Source organism: Balaenoptera borealis (assembly GCF_965194805.1).
Source record: "Balaenoptera borealis genome assembly, chromosome: 16".
Lineage (NCBI taxonomy): Eukaryota > Metazoa > Chordata > Mammalia > Artiodactyla > Balaenopteridae > Balaenoptera > Balaenoptera borealis.
The window spans coordinates 21,624,171-21,642,733 of NC_138872.1; the positions used below are offsets into that span (position 1 = coordinate 21,624,171).

The window sequence follows — 18,563 nt, forward strand, 5'->3', positions numbered from 1 at the left end:
CATGGCTCATCTACCTCCCGAATACCCTCTGGAGCCCCAACAGAGGGCTTAGACCCCTCAGAAAGAGTGAGAACCGGGTGAGATATCCTTGGGGAGCTCTGTGATCTGAACAGGAGTGATATGAAAGTCAAACGCAGGGGTACTGAGCATGTGCAGCACAGCAGAGGCAAAGATATGGAGACAATTAACAGCAGACTCTAAATTGGAGGAGCTATGTGAAAAGGGCCTGGGGCAGCCCATAGCTGGGGAAAAGACTGGAAAATTAGGTTAAGTGACAAGAGACTTCAAATCAAATCACCAGATACATATTAAGTGTCCAACTCAGTACTGCAATGAGGCATGGGTGATACAAAGACATATAATATCTGTTTCCTGCCCTCAGGGAAAGTATAATCTACTTACAGAGGTTAGACATAAGACTCAGGAGAAGCAAGATAACAAAATATTTAAATAGCAATTCACAGTGCCACACAATCATTTGCTAAGTGAACTGTAGAGCTGATGACAAGCTTTTAGAATTCTGAACCAGGAGAGATTATCTGGTTATTTATGGTGTAGATATTTATGGTGTAGATAGGCTGCATATTTTCTTGCTGGGGGGAAAAGGCTGAAGGGTTAACTGAGCAGGGCAAATCAATGAAACTAAGAGCTGCTTTTTTACAGAGATCAATGAAACTGATAAACTTTTAGCTAGACTTAAAAAAAAAAGAAGATCCAAATAAAATCAGAAATGAAAGAGGAGACATTACAACTGATGACACGGAAATAAAAAGGATGATAAGAGACTACTATAAACAATATATGCCAACAAATTGGGTAAGCCAGAAGAAATGGAAGCATTCCTAGAAACATACAACCAAGCAAGGTTGAATCATGAAGTAGTAGAAAATCTGAGCAGACCTGTAACTAGTAAGGAGATTGAATCAGTAATCAAAAATCTCCCCCAAAAGAAAAGCCCAGGATCAGATGGATTCACTGAGAATTCTACCAAACATTTGAAGAAGAATTAATGCCAATACCTCTCAAACTCTTCCAAAATACAAAAGAGGAGGGAATACTTCCAAACTCGTTTTACAAGGTCAATGTTACCCGGATGTCAAAACCAAAGTCAGTACAGGAAAAGAAAACTACAGGCCAATATCTCTGATGACTATAGATGTAAAAATCCTCAACAAAATACTAGCAAATCAAATTCAACAGCACATTAAAATTATCATACAACATGACCAATTGGGATTTACCTGTGTGGGGCAAGGACGGTTCAACATATGCAAAGTACACACCACATTAACAGAATGAAGGATAAAAATCACATGATCATCTCAATAGATGCAGAAAAAGCATCTGACAAAATTCAACACACTTTCATGATAAAAACACTCAACAAACTAGGAGAAGGAAACAACCTCAACCTAACAAAGCCCATATGTGACAAGCCCACCACAAACATCATACTCATTAGTGAAACATTGAAAGCTTTTCCTCTAAGATTAGGAATAAGGTAACGATGCCCACTATTATCACTTCTATTCAACATAGTACTGGAAGTCCGTGACACAGAATGATTCAGGGATCCAGGCTGCTGGAGGCTCTGTCATCATCAGTACATTTATCTCAAGTTACCTTGGGTGTCAAATCCGGATGGGGGAGGGGAGAGAAAGAGAGAGAGAGAATGAGACTCAAATAGGGGTGTTTATGGGCTACACCCAGAGTGGCACACATCACTTCTGCCCACACTCCACTTGCCAAAGCTCAGCTACATGGTCACATCTAACTGCAAGGGAGGCTGGGAAACAGCTGTGAGCCCAGGAAGAAAGAGAAATGGTTTTGTGACTAGCTATCTAGTCATACCTGCTCTTTTTCAGGTGAGGGAACTTAGGCTCAGAGAGGTGCTAGGTCACAGTGAGTAGAGAAATTGAGAGACCCCAGCTATATATAGTTGATGGAGCAAAAAACAAATGTGCGAACGTAGTATCTGAAATTATAAACTGACCAACAGAGAAGCCAAAAATGTGAAGTTACATAACTATTTTGAGAGAGGGACTGTAAGTGGGGCGGGTTAATGAAGTCAGTAATTTTGTTTAATATTGGTAAATAAAAAGAGAGAGAGAGAGAGAGAGAGAGAGAAATAGGAACATTACTTAATATTTGGAGGTATCCAGAACTAAAAACAGAAACATTTAAGGAATTAAAAGTTGCTCCCTCTGAGATCATTGCTGCTTATTATGGACCCTTTTGTACATTGATGTTTTCGTTCTTTTTTTTAATTTAATTTTTATTTTATATTGGAGTATATTTGATTTACAATGTTGTGTTAATTTCAAGTGTACAGCAAAGTGCTTCAGTTATACATATGCATATATCCATTCTTTTTCAGATTCTTTTCTCATATATGTTATTAGAGAATATTTTTTAAAAATATTTATTTATTTATTTGGCTGTGCCGGGTCTCAGTTGATGCATGCGGGATCTTCGTTGCCACGTGTGGGATCTTTAGTTGTGGCACGCGGACTTCTTAGTTGTGGCATGTGGGATCTACTTCCCTGACCAGGGATCAAACCGGGGCCCCCTGCGTTGGGAGCGGGGAGCCCTAGCTGCTGGATCACCAGGGAAGTCCTTATTACAGAATACTGAGTAGAGTTCCCCGTGCTACACAGTAGGTCCTTGTTGATTATCCATTTTGTACATTGATTTTTTTTAAAGCATGTGCCTAAATTTGCTTTGATTGACATCTTAAAATTTTTATTTTTAAAAAGTAATATTTTCTTTTGTAAAAAATATCCAAACTACAAAATGGCACAACAAGGAAAATGAAAACTTCCCAACCTAATGAACGCTTTATTTCCACTCTTCAGAGGTAACCTCTGTTTCCAGTAACGGGTAACCTCCTAGAAATTTCCTGTGTACATATAAGCATTCATATGTCTATATCATCTTAAATAAAAGGAGATGATACTGTACCTACTGTTCTATAGCTTACGCTTTCTACTTAATAACGCCTTGACGTCTCTTCATGTCTGCATATATAGTCATTCTTCTCAATGACTGCATAGTATTCCTTTGTGTGGATGCACCATAATTTATCTGTTAGTCTTTATCGAGGACCACAGGGGTTGCCTTCAGTTTTTGTTTTGTAGGGTTTGGTTATTGTTTTGCTATCACAAACAATGTCACAATAAACAGCCCACACAGCTCTGGTATAGTAGATGAATAAACCCAGAACAATCGAACTTTGTTTATGGGGAGCCTACATAATAAAAGACACTATAAGAAGTCTCATAAATACAGACAGACTCATTTTGTGTATACTTCTTTGAATACATGCAGAAAAGTGTACAAATAATAAGTGTGCAGATAGATTGATGTTCACAAAGTGAACTCACCCATGTAACCAGCACACAGATCAAGAAGTAGAATGCTATCGAACCCCCTTAGGAGCTCCTCGTGTCCTTTTCTCTCAGTCCTCCTCCCAGGCAGCATGGGCACTCTCCTGACTTTTGCTTCCAGGAATTAGACTCGCCTGCTTTTGAACTTTGTGTCAATGGACTCATACAGCAGGTACTCTTTTGTGTCAGGTTTCTTTAACTCGGCATTCTGTTTGCGGGAGGTAGCCACGTTACTGTATGCAGTTGAAGTTCTTTTGTGCTCATTGCTGCTTAATATTCTGTTGTGCGAATATTCCACCACGTATCCATCCACTACTGACGGACATTTGGGTTATTTTCAGTTGGGGGTTATGATGAAGGGTGTATATGAACACACCAGTATGTGTCTTTGGTGAACATAGGTGGGCATTTCAGTTGGGTGTCTGATTGCTGGGTGATGGGGCACATCCATGTTCAACTGTAGCAGATCCTTCCAATGGCTGTACCAATTTACATTCCCACCAGCAGTGGACAAGTGTTCCAGTTACTCCACATTTTTGATAACACCTGGATTTTGTCGGGGGAGTTCTTAGAGAGGCACTTTTGATTGAACCGCAGGTCCTAGAAAGCTAGCTGCGGTTGGAGGGATAGGGCTGAAAGCAAGCTGGGTTTGATTGGGTCTGAGGGATGCCAGTGATGGCTCTGGGACTAGCCCTGCACCCCAAGATGAGATGGCAGTGGTGAGAGCATCCTTTTAAAAACAGCCTAACTGTCCCTGGGATTTGTGATGATAGGTCTGCACTAAGGGCCCCATGAGATCACTTGAGGTGGGAGGAAAGCCTTCTCTAAGGGATGGAGAGAATCCAGCTCTGGGTTCTTTAGTGGCCATAAAGCAGCCATCTATTCTGCTGTGTTTTAATCCTCTGTGGGCTGGGAGAAGCAGGCCCACGTAGATGTGCTGTGAGGGAGGTTATGTACCAGACTCCAAGGGAAATCCTCAGGATACCTTGACAGATTCCTTTGTCACATGAGCCAGGTGCAGCCCCCTAATCCAGTCAGCTGGAGGTGAATGTCAAGCCTATAGTTACGGGACAGGTCAGAATCTCAGAAGAGAGGTCTGGACCAAAGGCATATACTCGGGGCTCATGGCAACCACTGATGGTCTTCAAATCCTTGGAGACTGAAACCTCTTTCCTGCTTATATTAACCAGAGTGGATTCTGAAGTTTGCAGTTAGGGATCCTGACCAGTACAGGACTTGTAGCACCAAAAAGATCAGAGCTGGGGATGAGTCAGGGGGGCAGGAGATGGGGGCCCTCCAGGCTTGGTCAGACCACAGAGAACAGATATCAGTGTCACTGGCCTCGTGCTCTGTGTCTGAGGCCAGCAGTGTTTCGGAGCCGGAGAATACAAGACCCCTTGTGAAGTTAGAGGTAGCACCGTCACAAGACCACCCTCACTTCTGATATCCATTGCAAGTTTGAGGGTCCCCAAGACCACCCATAAGTTCTATAATTGGCTAAAAGGACTCTAGAACTCACGGAAATCTGTTACACTCCTGGTTACAGATTGTTAAAGGGAAAGGATACCAATTAAAGTCAGCCAGTGGAAGAGGGGCAGAGAACAGAATCCAGGAAAGTTCCAAATACCGAGCTTTCAGTTGGCCTTTCCCTGTGGATCCGTGGATGGCCTTACTTTCTTAGCAACACAGTGTGACAATATGCACAGTGTTGCCATCTGGGGAAGCTCACCCAAGCCTTGGTGTCCAGTCTTTACTGGGGCTCCATCTGTAGACATGGTTGATCACCCACGTGGTTGACCCCCATCTGCAGCCCCTTTGGAGGTCAGATGGTACCATGTCACCCAAAGCCCCCACCATAGATCACACCGTTAACTGTCGGGCATGTCCAGTGCCCCCAGCTAGACAAGACACTCTGATCAGGCAGGACTTCCTAAGGGCCTAGAGATGACTTCTCAGGGGCTGAGGGCAAAGACCAGCCCCCTCTCTGAGCCAAGCTGAATTCTTTACTACAAAACCCTTCCCCACGCCACTGCCATGAGCCCACGTGAGTCCGCTCCCCTGTATACTCAGGAGGAGGGGGAAGGTGAAAGAGGAGAGACTGAGAGCAAACACCCCACTGCTAAATTGATGGAAGTGTCTCTTTAAATGATTGGATTCCATTTCTGGACATTTATTTCACAGATGTACCTGCTCCTATGTTTGTATGGATGCATGAATAAGAAATGATGTATGGGTAAAGTTTTTCACGGAAGCACTATTTATTGTCAAGAGTTCAGCTGAACTGGAGAGAGCTGGGCTGCCAGGTGTCGGAGGAGTTGATTAAAGCAACAACAAGCCAAAATGAAAACCACAGTGAAACCTTCAGTCACTCACTCCATAGCATAAGCGAGCGGCTCAAATCAGAGAAAGCACCGACGCCCCCGTTCCATTTCCCCCATGGGAGAAGGTGCAGGTGGATCGGGGGTTTCGGTGCGAGTGTTGGGGTCGTCTCACTGATGAGGATCCCCAGAAAGGAACCTCTGGCAGGTTCCTGGACCCTGAGCCAGGTAGGCAGGGGGAGGGAAGGGGGGGAGGGCTGGGAGTGGAAAAGTACTGAGTGTGAGTCATTATGGGGAAAATATCTTCGAGGTTCCCCCTTCTTTCCCTGACAGAGTCCTTGGCAAAGGCCTCTGAAAACCTCTGCCTAAGGTTTCAGGTAAAGAGACGTAGGAACGAGGGCCTCCCTGGTGGCGCAGTGGTGAAGAATCTGCCTGCCAATGCAGGGGACTCGGGTTCGAGCCCTGGTCTGGGAAGATCCCACATGCCTCGGAGCAACAAAGCCCGTGCGCTACTACTACTGAGCCTGCACTCTAGAGCCCGTGCACCACAACTACTGAGCCTGCATGCTGCAACTACTGAAGCCCGTGCGCCTAGAGCCCATGCTCCACAACAAGAGAAGCCACCACAATGAGGAGCCCACGCACCACAACAAAGAGTAGCCCCTGCTCGCCGCAACTAGAGAAAGCCTGCGCACGGCAACGAAGACCCATTGCAGCCAAAAATAAAAATAAATAAAATAAATAAATTTATATATTAAAAAAAACCTTAGGAACGAAGGCTTCTGGACTAGGAATGCAAATATGCAAAGAGCATGACCGGCCAGGGTGCCTGAGTCCTTGACTGCAACTCCCCTCAGAGACCACAGTGCATTGTCTGGGCACCAAGACTGGGGTGAGGAGGGTAGCTTTCCTCCACGAGGCCTGTCAGGTAAAGCCTTTGTAATTGCCTATGATCAGGCCCCAGAAATCACACATAAGTTTTTGGTTAAAATGCTGGACTTCAGTTAAAATAAGGAGCTGGACTTCTCATTTATAAAAGCCAAGTATCAGAAGCAACCTAAGGACCCATTCGTAGGGGGGTTGGTTAAAAAAATTGTTGTCCATCCCCACCAGGAAATCCGATTAATCTCTAAGAAAGAGGAAGTTGTCTTGTATGTACACAAGTGTGGAACAGGGTGTAGCTGTAGGAGGGCTCTTGGGAAGTTAGTGAAGCGCAGAGGGGGAGAGTCAGTTTGTAACCAGGAGGAGCATCTCCAGGGTGGCGGCTTAGTTTGTGTGGGCGTGAGCTCTGTGGTACAATAACTATCAATGGTTCTTCTATAGTCTCTCGATGGTTCTTTGATAGCCCAGAGTTCCGATCATTAATATCAGAATGTGCTGTCGCAAGGCCAGTCCTCCTATCAGGTCTGAGCTGTTGAGGATACTTGCATGTCTATAGTCAGATTTCAGGGTGTCAGAACCTGCTAGGGGACCCCAGGGCCGGCAGTGGTTGTCCTGGAGCTACCCCAGCAAGACATGATGGCACTAACTTGAGGCTCTGTTACTGAATGAATGTGTTTAGTCTCATTGTGTAGGAATGGCTTTTCCTTGCTTTGTGAATGAGAAATATTTTGTTCTTTCACAAAGAAGTGTTTTTTTCCCCTGTTTCATAGCAAACCTGGCTGCCCCGTACTCATCAAGTACGTGCCTGGGCTTCCCGGAGTCCTTTCTTGGGGCCATCCCCTGGAATGTCCTGGAGCGTTCTAGAATGCTCTGAAATGAAGGCTTCCTTGCAAACTAGGCTGAGTTTCTTAAAAATATGCAGAGGAGACCAACCCACAGCTTTTCCAGGCAATGTGGCAAACAGTCTCATATCACATCCAGAATTTTGAGCTGGTGAACGCCTACCCCACTGTACAGCCACGCACGGGCCCCGCCCATCTTACCAGTCAGCGCACGCCAACCTGAGTTCTACTTGCTGGCACTTGCATTTCTTTGCCTGAGAGGTTTCTACAGCTGCTAGAGCATGCCCTGCCCAGACTAGAAGAACCAGAGAACTAATGTCCCCAGGAGCTCCCCTCAAACAGTGTCTGATGGGAGATGATGTACAAGCATCCCGGCAATCTTAGCCCTTGCGTGGACACTCTGAGTGTTCTACACTGGCTCCCAGAGTTTCCCGAGTGGGATTAAGGTGGTAATTGGTTTGATCATGAACACTTTAAAGGCTGCCTTCCCTTCCCCATCACATTTTCTCTCCTCTACTGGTTATTTCCCTGGGATCCTCTTCCCAGTAAACTACTTGTACCCGCCTCCTTGTTTCAGAGTCTGCTTCTGGGGAGTCCAAAGGAAGGCAGGTGATAATCGCATCAGCTGTTTACCAGGACCTGGTTATGCCCTATCCTCCCCTCACCCCCAGAAGCTGGACGTGAACCCACTGAGTCCCTAGTCACCCTGCAAGGAGGTATTCCCAGCAAATTTGACAAGGGAGGACACTGAGGCTTTAGAGAGGCCTTTCCCAGAGGCCCAAAGCAAGTAAGTTGGAATCAAGACTGGCTCTTTCCATGGTGAGGCAACGTTTTGAAAAACAGACATAGGAACTGGGTCTGTGCTGCCTCTAGTTCCCCTGTGCTGACCAACTCAGTGCCTGCAAACAAGAGGATGCTCAGTAAGCACGTCCAGTCAATAAATATTGAATCCCCACTAGGGTTAAATAAATCCTTTTACATGGGTTACCTAATATCATCATTATAAGAGTCCTAGGACATGGCTACTATTATTACCATCCTTATTTTATAGTATAAAGTGGGGGAAAGGGGGAAAGGGACCGGTCCGAGGCCACGTGGCCAGTGCTGGATGAAGCCGAGCCCTTCACGGTCCATCACAGGATGGATGATGGTGGAGGACAAGTGAACAAAAGGGACGCGGCGAAGCCACGGCTCACTCCGCCTCCAGCTGGGGGACAGTGCATCGTCCCATCTTGGAATGCATCTCTGTCACACGCAGGGTAAATGGGTCTATTCCCTGTGAATTATCTGCTAGCCGGCAGATCCATCCATCCGCTCATTAACACAATTAAGAAAGCATCCAATGAGCCTTCTGATTCCCAGTCCCCGGGGGCCCAACCACATAACTTGGAAATGATTGTTTGGTAAAGTCTGATCAAAGGCTGGTTGTTCAGTAATTAGAAATCACGGCCTCTTCCTCCAGGCTTGGGGCTCATAAACAACAGTTGGATGAGTTTTTTATTCGGGTCGGACCCAAAACCTAGACAGATCCATTTCCTCCTAATTTACACCCGTTTCAATGGGGAGAGCAGCAGGAGGCTGAGTTTTTGCTCCCGGAGACCCGCTGGCTCCTGTGTCTGCAGCAGACACAGAGGGAGGGAGAGAGGGAGCATGTACTGAAATGAGCCCATGAACTACCCATGAACTGCCCCCAAACTGAGATGGACAATTGTCTTAGAGAGCCAGCATCAGCACCAGGTCCAGGGCTGAGCAGGGAGTGGAATCCCACGTTCTCTCATTGAGGTTCCCACAGCAGCAGTGCTGAGAAATGAGAATGTGGTCAGAGTTCATCCTTGAAGACCACAGATGGAGCTGACCATCCAAGGACCCCTTAAGTAAGAGAGGGTTGGCAGTAGGGAGGTTCAGCTAGAGTACCAGATAGTTCCTTCATTGAGCCATTCAATAAATATTTATTGAGGACCTACTAAGTGCAAGCACTCTGCTAGGCACAGGGATCCGATGGTGAATAAAAAAGACAGTGCCTGCCCTTAAAGATAGTACAGGCTAGTGGAGGAGGACGGTCTGTCCTGGTGGGAAAGTAAAGTCCAGAGTTAGAGGGGGTGTGGGTGTATGTGCTGAAAAGGAGTGTGGGGACCGAGGCCAGGCCCCCAGAGCTGATAACAGAAATGGTCTTCATCCTCCCAGAATCTCCAGGAATATGCTGCACATCTGGAAATGCAACTTGGCAATCCAGCTGTGGCCCCCAAGCCCTGTCTTTCGCCCTGTCCTCAAACTCTCAGGTACCGGACGTTGGTGCCCAAAAACAGGAAGTCCTAGGAGAGACAAGACAGGACAGGATGGTAAAAGCATCCTCTACTCCAGAAAGATGCATCTCTGATTTAAAGGGAGGCCCACGTCTGGGGAAGCACAAGCTCTGCCAGAAACCAGGTCAGTGCATAAATCGAGCGTGTGCCTCTGTCCCCAAGGTCTCCATAAAGCACAGCTTTTGCCAGCTACCTTCTCTAAGGTGGCAATTTATCTGTCATTTCCCAAGCTGCTGCTTCCTGGCAGACCTCATAAATGTCCCCTGTGTCACCTAAATTCTCTCTCCTTGGTGAACAAGACAAAACTGTGAGCTGCTGGGGTTTATTCTCCTACTTCCTCATAAGTTTCCATCACCAAAGGGGTGGGAATTCTGAACTCAGAGCAAAATCCAATTCTTTCCCACAGCAACCCATCCCCTGCCTTTGGGGGTCAAACACATGGGCAGAGTTGACCTCAACATTTTAATGAATATGATAGTATATACAGTTGACCATTGAACAACTGCAGGGTTAGGGGCGCCGATGGGTGGAAAAATCCACGTATAATTTACAGTCAGCCCTCCATATCCGCGGTTCCTCGCGGCCGCAGTTCCTCATACACAGATTCAACCAACTGCGGAGATGGTGTAGTACCATAATATTGTATTTATTACTGAAAAAAATCTGCGTATACACGGACATGGGGCCATTCAAACCCGTGTTGTTCAAGGGTCAATCTAACAAATCTTCTAATGACTTCCATTGTGCCCAACTGAGCTAGAAGCTCTAATCTTCATAACTGCCCAGTGAGGTTTGGGCTACACCCCACTTTACACAGGAGAAAACTGAGGCCAGCTGCGTGAATTGTCAATCAGTCCTTGCTTTGAACAGTGATCTGTCTCACTCCTTATAAACTCTCAACAATAGTTGGGTGTTGAGTATCTCTGGACGCAAAAGGGCTCTGGATATTTGTTTTTCAAATGTCTCAGTTGATCTCTGTTTCAATGTCCCTGACCACTCTGCTGCCTGGCCCTCTCTTTAGTAGCTGTTGTTTGCTGGATGTTGATTATGTACCAGGCACAAAGCAGCATCTCCTTTAATGCTCACAAGCCTGCCAACCCAGTCATCCCACCTTACGGATGCTCTTCTAGAAAGGTAACCTGAACCGTGGGGCACAGATGGCGCATAAAATGCTTGGTCAGAAGAGTGGAGAGTCTGGTGAAGAATCAGACATATTCCTTGGTATTCAAATAGTTAAGTAAATTATGGTCCCTTGCATGGTTGGGACAGAATTTAACATTGGTGGGGGGTGGGAAGGGAGACTAGATTGCAACCAAAAGAAAAGAAAGAAAACAGGTGTGAGCGCTAGCAAGGCAACTATCCAGAACAAGAAAACAATTTCAGAAAATGCTTAGAGGAGACAAAAGGCTGGAAGGAAGTACACCAGAAGTCAAGCTATGAGTGTGGTGGGGCAATGGGTCTATGAGGGACGGCACACTAAACATGTATCTATTAATACATCAAAGTCTTCCATTTAAGAAATTAGGAGAAATTTTAATTAATTAATTAATTAATTTTGGCCTCACCACACGGCTTGTGGGATCTCAGTTCCCAGACCAGGGATTGAACCCGGGCCCTCCGCAGTGAAAGTGCCGAGTCCTAACCACTGGGCCACCAGGGAATTCCCAAGAAATTAGAAGAAATTTTAAAAACTTACAAATGGCTTTCAGAACCTGAGCTGTTGGCATGGCTAGGATTGCTGTATTTTTAAAACGAGCTGGTCTTGAGGTTCTCCCAGGTCACCCATGGTCAGGGGGCAGGGGGGCAGGGGGTGGAAAGTTGTGACACAGGTTGTGTCAAATCCCTCCTGCCCCCATAGAGGTGCCACTTCTAAAGGACACGTGGACGGCTTAATGGCATCCAGCTGACCCTGAACCATCCCACCCCCGTTGAGGCTTTCCCAGCTGCAGGGTTGGGCTGGGTCCCACCCACTGGGTTATAGCCTGCAAACCAGGAAAGCTAACCAACCCCCCTCCCCAATTCCTCAGAACCCCGCTGAACCCACTGACCTTGTGGATCTGGAGAACAGGGTCATAGAGCTGAATACGCTTTAGCAGAGGGAGGGGGAAGCCTTCAGTCAACTTCTCTGGAGGTTGAGGCAGAACATCAAGAGAGATTTGTTAATACCTAATTACGGAGAAAATTTTACACCAAAAAGTTCCTCTCTGCAAACTCTATACACAGTATATTCCCATTTAATTATCACCAAAGATTGGGATTATTATTCCCATGTTACAGATAAGGAAATTGAGGCACAGAGTGGCCAAGTAACCTGTCCTAGGTTACATAGCTAGAAAGTGGAAGAACTGGGATTTGATGCCAGGCAGACTGACAGGGGAGCCTGAGCCCTCAGCCACGGTGCTCTGTGGAGACAGTGGCAGGGATGGGGCAGCGTCTACTCATGATAAGAGTCCACTGGGCATTTGCTCTCTGCCCCCCACCTGCATCCTGCTTTCTACTGTAGCCAAATGAAGCAGGGTCTCATGGAAGGAGGGTTTAGGTCTTTAAGCTTTATTTTTTGACCAGGGAGATGGCAACTAACTGGGAAATGTGATTTTAGAGGTGGGCTGCCTTGTACCCTGTATATTAACTTGGTTCTCAGTCTCACCTGTCACTTCAGGGTGTGTGTGGGCACTTCTGTGAGCCCCTCTTTCTCTCTTAGGAGGAGGTTTACTGTGTTCCAAAAACTGCCCCTATTCTCAACCCTCCTTAGAGGCCTGGAATGAGGTGAGGCCAACTTTAACACTCCCATCTCACAGACAGGCCACCGAAGCTCAGAGAAGATAAGTGACTCGCCCAAGGTCACACAGCCTGCAGGAGAGCCCTGGTCCCAGCGTTCTTTCCCCCAAAGAGCAGTGTCCACTCTTGACTTGGAAAAATCCATAGTGATACTTACCATTGACCTTGGGGTAGAGGGTGTTGAGAAGGTAGTAATTAAGCAGCGCCTCCAACAGCTCCACCTGGTGGAGAATAGGAGAGGTACACCATAACCACATGTACCATCTTGCCCACCAACAAACCTCCACAGAGGCCACCCCGTGGGTGGGGTGGTTTTGTATGCGCTGACATGGCAAAAGGCTTGAAAAAAAGCAAATTTCAGGTAGATACTTACATCATGCTACTACTTTATAAGATAAAACTATTTTGAGATGCACATTTATATGTGTACAAAGGGATAGAAAAATTTGGAAGACTGCACGCCCAACTATCTATCCTCCAGGAAGAACATCAATATTTGGCTTAGCCTTATCTTTAGTATTTAATTTTTCTTTTTACAGTGGAAATGTTTTCCCAAGTTACTTATATAATAAAAAAGATTTTTAAGTCAAAACAAAAATTATGAAATCCAACTTTTAACACTCACTACGTGCCAGGTATAGGGCTCAGAGCATTACATCTACACCTGATTCAATCTTCACTATAACACTTCGAAGTTAATATTAATGTCCCCATTTCACAGATAAGAAAACTGAGGCCCACAGAATGAAAGTGACTTGCTAGAAATCGGGCAGCAGGGTCTGAATTTGAATCCAGATTTATCTGATTCTACAGGTCTTATTTTTTACAGTAGATGTTCTGAAAACATGATAGGATGTCTTTTTGTGACTCTTTACATATGAATAATTTACTTCATAGAACATTTTTACATGCCATGCACAGATACAATATTAGTGTGTCATTATTCACTTTAGCCTTCGTTCTCTGAAAGGAGTCATCCTTCAGGGTCCCTGTGGGCAATGTTTCTCCCCACACTTGATGTATTTTTTCCACTTCTACTTGAGGGAAAGTCTGGGAAGTGGAGGGCAGGTAAAGTGTGGTCAGAGGGAACCAGTATCCATAGGATGGTAAAAAGGAAGCCAACTATAGATTAAAGTCTTTCCATCTCCTCCTTGGCTTGTGAGTAGCTGCCATCACCCCACCTTCCCTCTTTTCAGAAATCTCTCCTCGATTGTTTCAGCCCACATAAAACTTCCCATTCTTTTTCCTCCTTTAATATGGCGCCATCTATTTCACCACTTTTTCCTCTTTGTGGAAATCATCTCTTGGTTTTGGCTGCCAAGCACTCAATTCCTTCTGTTTTAATAATAGTCCCTATTTTCTCCTGGGGAACCCTCCTTTCCAATCTCAGTCCATGTGGTTTGGGACTGCAAATCCTGGCGCTGGGAGTGTAGATTAAACCCATGCTCAGCCAATTGACCTTGTCCAATTTCCTACCACGTGATTGGCTAAAGAATGGGCACATGACTAAGATTAATCCAACGAGGGCTTTTTTTGTGTATGTGGGTTAAAAAAAAAGAAACCACAGGAAATTTGTGAGTTTTCCACCAGTGGGAAGAACCTGCCTGAGAATGAAGCCAACACAGATGAAAGCAGAATGGAGAGATAGAGATTCTTTTTTTTGGGAATATATTCTTTTTTTCTTTTTAAAAAATTGAATGAAAGATACTTTAAATTCTGTAGTGCTCTACAATTTTCAAAAGTTTCACACACATGATTTTATACAGTCCCATAATAACCGTTTTCCCCCTATCCCTATATCGCCCCTCTCCCCTTCCCTTGGAGAGAGATTCTTGATGTACTAATTTGAACACCTGGATCCAGCTACGCCTGAAACCTCTAGCCTTAGCGTTTTTGTTTTTGTTTTTTGGTTATGAGCCTATACATTCCTTCTGTTTGCTTAAGACACTTTTAGTTGGCTTTCTATTCTTTGCAGTTAAAAGAATTCTGTCCAATAGATGATTTAATTATATTGTCTTATATTGGGAGGTAACTGTTCCTCTGCCCTATGGTTCCTGTCCTCAAGGACTTCTATGCTTTTCTAGGGCAGAGAGTAACTCTTCTCCTTTTCTATTTTCTATTATAGGTGCCAAAGCATTGCTTAGTAAATACTCTAAATTAATTATTACCCTAATTATTTCATAAATAAAAACAATAATAACTTACATTGAATACTCCAACTTTAGATTCTTTCAGTTCCACTTGCATCCTATAACAAATCAGAGAAGATTCAGAGATGTGGGCATTATGTTCAAGGGAAACCTAAGCAATGTAGGGATCCCTAGAAAGGAGGAGACTCCAGCTTGAGAAGGCACAGGGCCAAGGGTGTCGTAGCAGTGAGAGTGAAAAAGGTGATTGAGGAACCAAAAACAATGATACAACCTTATTGGGAAGACTTGCAGAGGGGAAGTGTGTAGCATAAAAGAACTCAGTCTCTATAATTTCAGGAAGTCAATATTGCTGATGTCTAAAATTCATAGATTAAGAAAAAGCAGTATTAGTAAATTCTTTAGAAATTTGGAAGTAATGGGGGTTAGGTGAAAAGGAAGTTTATGGAGGCAGATCCAGTTGGCCCAAGGAATTGGGCCAACTGGGGTAAAATTTAAGTTTCCTTCCCAAACCGTGGGCCCCTAACATTGACAGGGGGCTCTGGTTACATCCCACCTCCAGCTACAGGGAATCAGCTGCAGTGTCAGATGGAGCCCAGTTGAGCGCCCCCCATGTAAGTCACGAGGCTGACTTACTTTGCTGGCTTCAGGAATCCAGTGATCTTGCTGGTGTTGAAGGTCAACATGACAGACACATTAGTGGCCTGGTAATTCCAGTAGAAAGAAACAGGTCTAAATGAAGGAGGTTGTCATGTACAGAATGGATAACTATGAGGACTGGCTGTCTCCTCTAAGCAAACATCTCACTGAGTTAAAGCAGGAACTTGCCCACTAGATTAGACTCCCAGGAAGCTCATCATGGGTGCTCAATAAACATTTGAACTTGGACTTGAACATTTTTACTTGAAATTGCTGACTATGATAGCAATTAAACTTTGAACATACTACCAAGAGAAGGTATAGAGGCCTATCCCTGGAGATCTCTAAAGGGACCATTTCTAATTATCTCAGGGCCAAGATTCAGCCCTAGTAAATAATAATAGTAATAATAATAGCTTATGTTTTAATTTAAAATATATTGGGGACACGTAGTTTTTCAAGGCAGAAGTCTGGTGTGTTCCCCTTTGCCTGGCAAAGCAATAAAGCTATCCTTTTCTACTTTACCAAAATAATAAAAATAAAAATAATAAATAATAAAATATATTGACAACAATTTTGATAACAGTAACAACAATATCAAATTGCAGATATAACATCTGGGAGCAATTACTCTTCTAGAAATTTGTCTTGCTGAGTTTCAAACCTGGAACAAGAGAGCAAAGTTCTCCATCCTGTGAGCAGGACCCCCAAAAAACTCGGAATCCCTTCTCTGTTTGACAGGGTCCATTGAGAAGGGAGACACAACTCTCAATATTTAACCAAGAGGGAATTTCATACAGGGGATTGGTTATACAAATGATGGAATTGCTGAGAAGTTAAAAAAGAGTTGGAGAGGCAACTCAGAGATTAGCAGAGGTGGGAAGCTGCTTCCACCCCAGGACTGGAGGAACAGAGGGAGGAATTGGGGAGGCACCATGGAGGAGACACAGTCAGTGCCTGAGTCTCTGTCCAAGATAAAGAGAGAAGAAGAAATACTCTGGCTTCTTCCTTCCTCCCACCCTCCATTCTCCTGACAGTGTCTTCCATTGGCTGACCTAGCTGGAAGTCAGTGCAAGGAAGCCTGGGAAATGTAGTCTTCAGGGGCCAGATATAGATACAGAGCAGAGCAACAGGTCAAAGATCCCCTATGCCTTCCTCCCCACAATAGCCCAGACTCACTTAGTTGGGCAAACATACATTAAGCAAATAAACCTGCAAACAGCTACATTGGTATCTTTACAATAAGGCCTATGAGGAAAAATAATAGGGTGCCACAAGAAAAAAAAATGACAAGGGGCCTAAGGTAGATCAGGGGTAAGGGCAACCAAGAAAGGCCTATCTGAGGAAGCGATACTTAAGTTGAGATCTATCTTAAGGAATTAGCCAGCTGGGGAGTGGGGGAAAAAGCATGTAGGAAAAGAGAACAATGTTTGCCAAGCCTTTGAACCTTACCACACCAAGCCGGAAGACAGGCTCCTTGACGGAGTTGGGCAGGAGCACAAAGGCCTCAATCTCCAATTGGGCAGCTGAGGACAGATTCCCAGGGCTGAAGTTCAGGAACGGGGCAGAGACCACTGTGCCTTGGAGCTCTAAGTTCATGTTGGGGTACAGTCTGCCTAACTGAGGGCGGAATGAAGAAATTATGTCAAGAGAAGGAAACATGCAGGTTTGCTGGGAGAACCTTGAGGGAGTCAGATCAAGCTGAGGACACTTCTTGGTTGGTTTAATTTCCACAAAATGCTCTGTGCCTTTTTCTCTTGAAGGTATAACTGGACATCCTTCCACGTCAGACATATGGAGTCTGTGTCATTTATCTCATGGCTGCATTGTATTCCACTGTGCATGGGTACTGCAATTGATCTATTGCACATCAAGCTGTCTCCAAGGTTTTGCCATTTTAAAGACCACTCTTCTGTGTACCCTTGGCTATTATTTTGGGGGATACATTCCTAGACATGGAATTGCTGAGTCCAAGGGCAGGGATATTTTTAAAGCTTCTGCCAGTTACTGATTGCCAAACTGTCCTCCAGAAAGATTAGGCTGATTTTTTTTTCACTCCACACCCCTCCCTGGGCAATGGGTGAGAGCTAGTTTTTTCTCTATACCCCCATCACACTCAGGTAACTGCACATGCAAAGACCAGACACCAATGTTTTTGAAGCACAACACACCTAGATCCCACCATTTCAAAGAGCTGGCAATTTTCCTTTTAATTAGAATTTAATTCGGGGTCAAGACTGTTCCTTTTACGGGGTAAGTTGGTGGAGGAATGACAGTCCCATGAGCCTTTTGGTTATGCAAATATAAAATCTACATTCAGTTGTAAAAGGGAGATCTTTAGAAGGTTGAGGAGGTAAGCCACTTGACTAAGAAGGTGACCTGAGCTGCTTCTGTGTCAGGCTGATTATGATGTGAGCGGGAAGGGAGAGGAAGAGTTTCCTCCTCTTTCTGGGCAAAAGGGATGTTGGAACCAGGATGAAGCCAAGGTCCCTCTAAAGCTAGCGCCGACAACATGGTGGCAGGTTGAGCTTTTGTGGGGCTCTAGGGAGAGAAAGGGCCTGCTGTGAGGGTATGTTATGGAAGGACGTGACCCAGGTACCGCAGTATTTAAAGTTCAACCATTTTCCCACCGTTATAATTCCTCTCAGCCATCATCAAGCCTTCTGCAAGGAACTTTAAACACTACCACCTGTCTGAGCTGTGTCTTGGGGGGACTCAGGAGGTAGGGGAGAGGGGACAGGACAGGTGGATTTCTGTGGGATTAAATGAGATATTGAACATGAAGAGCTTTAGTCCAGCAAAGACCAAGCTACAGGGTTATTCGCTGCAACACTGATGTAGCAAAAGACTGGAAACAACGTAAATGTCCTTCCATGGGGGACGGATTTACCCAAACTGTGGTTCATCCATAATACAATGGCAGACTGGATTCCCAAGAAAACAAGAGTGAGGAAGCTCTTTATCTACCTACATGGAATCATCTCCTGGTATACTAAGGGAAAAAGTAAGGTACAAAATGGAGTGTAAAATATACCTCCATTTTTGTACAAAAATGGAGGAAAGACATACATTTGTTCACCTATACATAGAATAGCCCCAGAAAGATGTGTACGATCTGATAATATTGATAGACTCGGGGTGTGAACTGGATGTTTAGGGGACAGGAGTGGATGGGACTTTCCATTCTATAACCTTTTATATCTTTTGAATCTTGAACAATGAGAATTTATTATCCATTCAAAAAGTAATTTTTTAAAGCACCAAGAAC

General features: G+C 44.8%; 1 protein-coding gene across 3 annotated transcripts in view; it reads right to left on the bottom strand.

The window, feature by feature from the left end:
* LOC309614120 (lipopolysaccharide-binding protein-like) overlaps positions 1–18,563 on the bottom strand; it is a 51,897-nt gene that overhangs the window by 15,011 nt on the left and 18,323 nt on the right. For 2 of the 3 annotated variants that reach the window (XM_082361981.1, XM_082361983.1), the window contains exons 10-14: positions 16,748–16,915; positions 15,293–15,360; positions 14,715–14,757; positions 12,667–12,730; positions 11,780–11,856 (exon numbers count right to left, since the gene is read on the bottom strand). In XM_082361981.1, the coding sequence (XP_082218107.1) occupies positions 11,780–11,856; positions 12,667–12,730; positions 14,715–14,757; positions 15,293–15,360; positions 16,748–16,915 (420 nt within the window). Of the gene's footprint in view, positions 1–8,899; positions 9,741–11,779; positions 11,857–12,666; positions 12,731–14,714; positions 14,758–15,292; positions 15,361–16,747; positions 16,916–18,563 lie in introns of those variants that run through there. The other variant, XM_082361982.1, reaches the window with a different exon arrangement.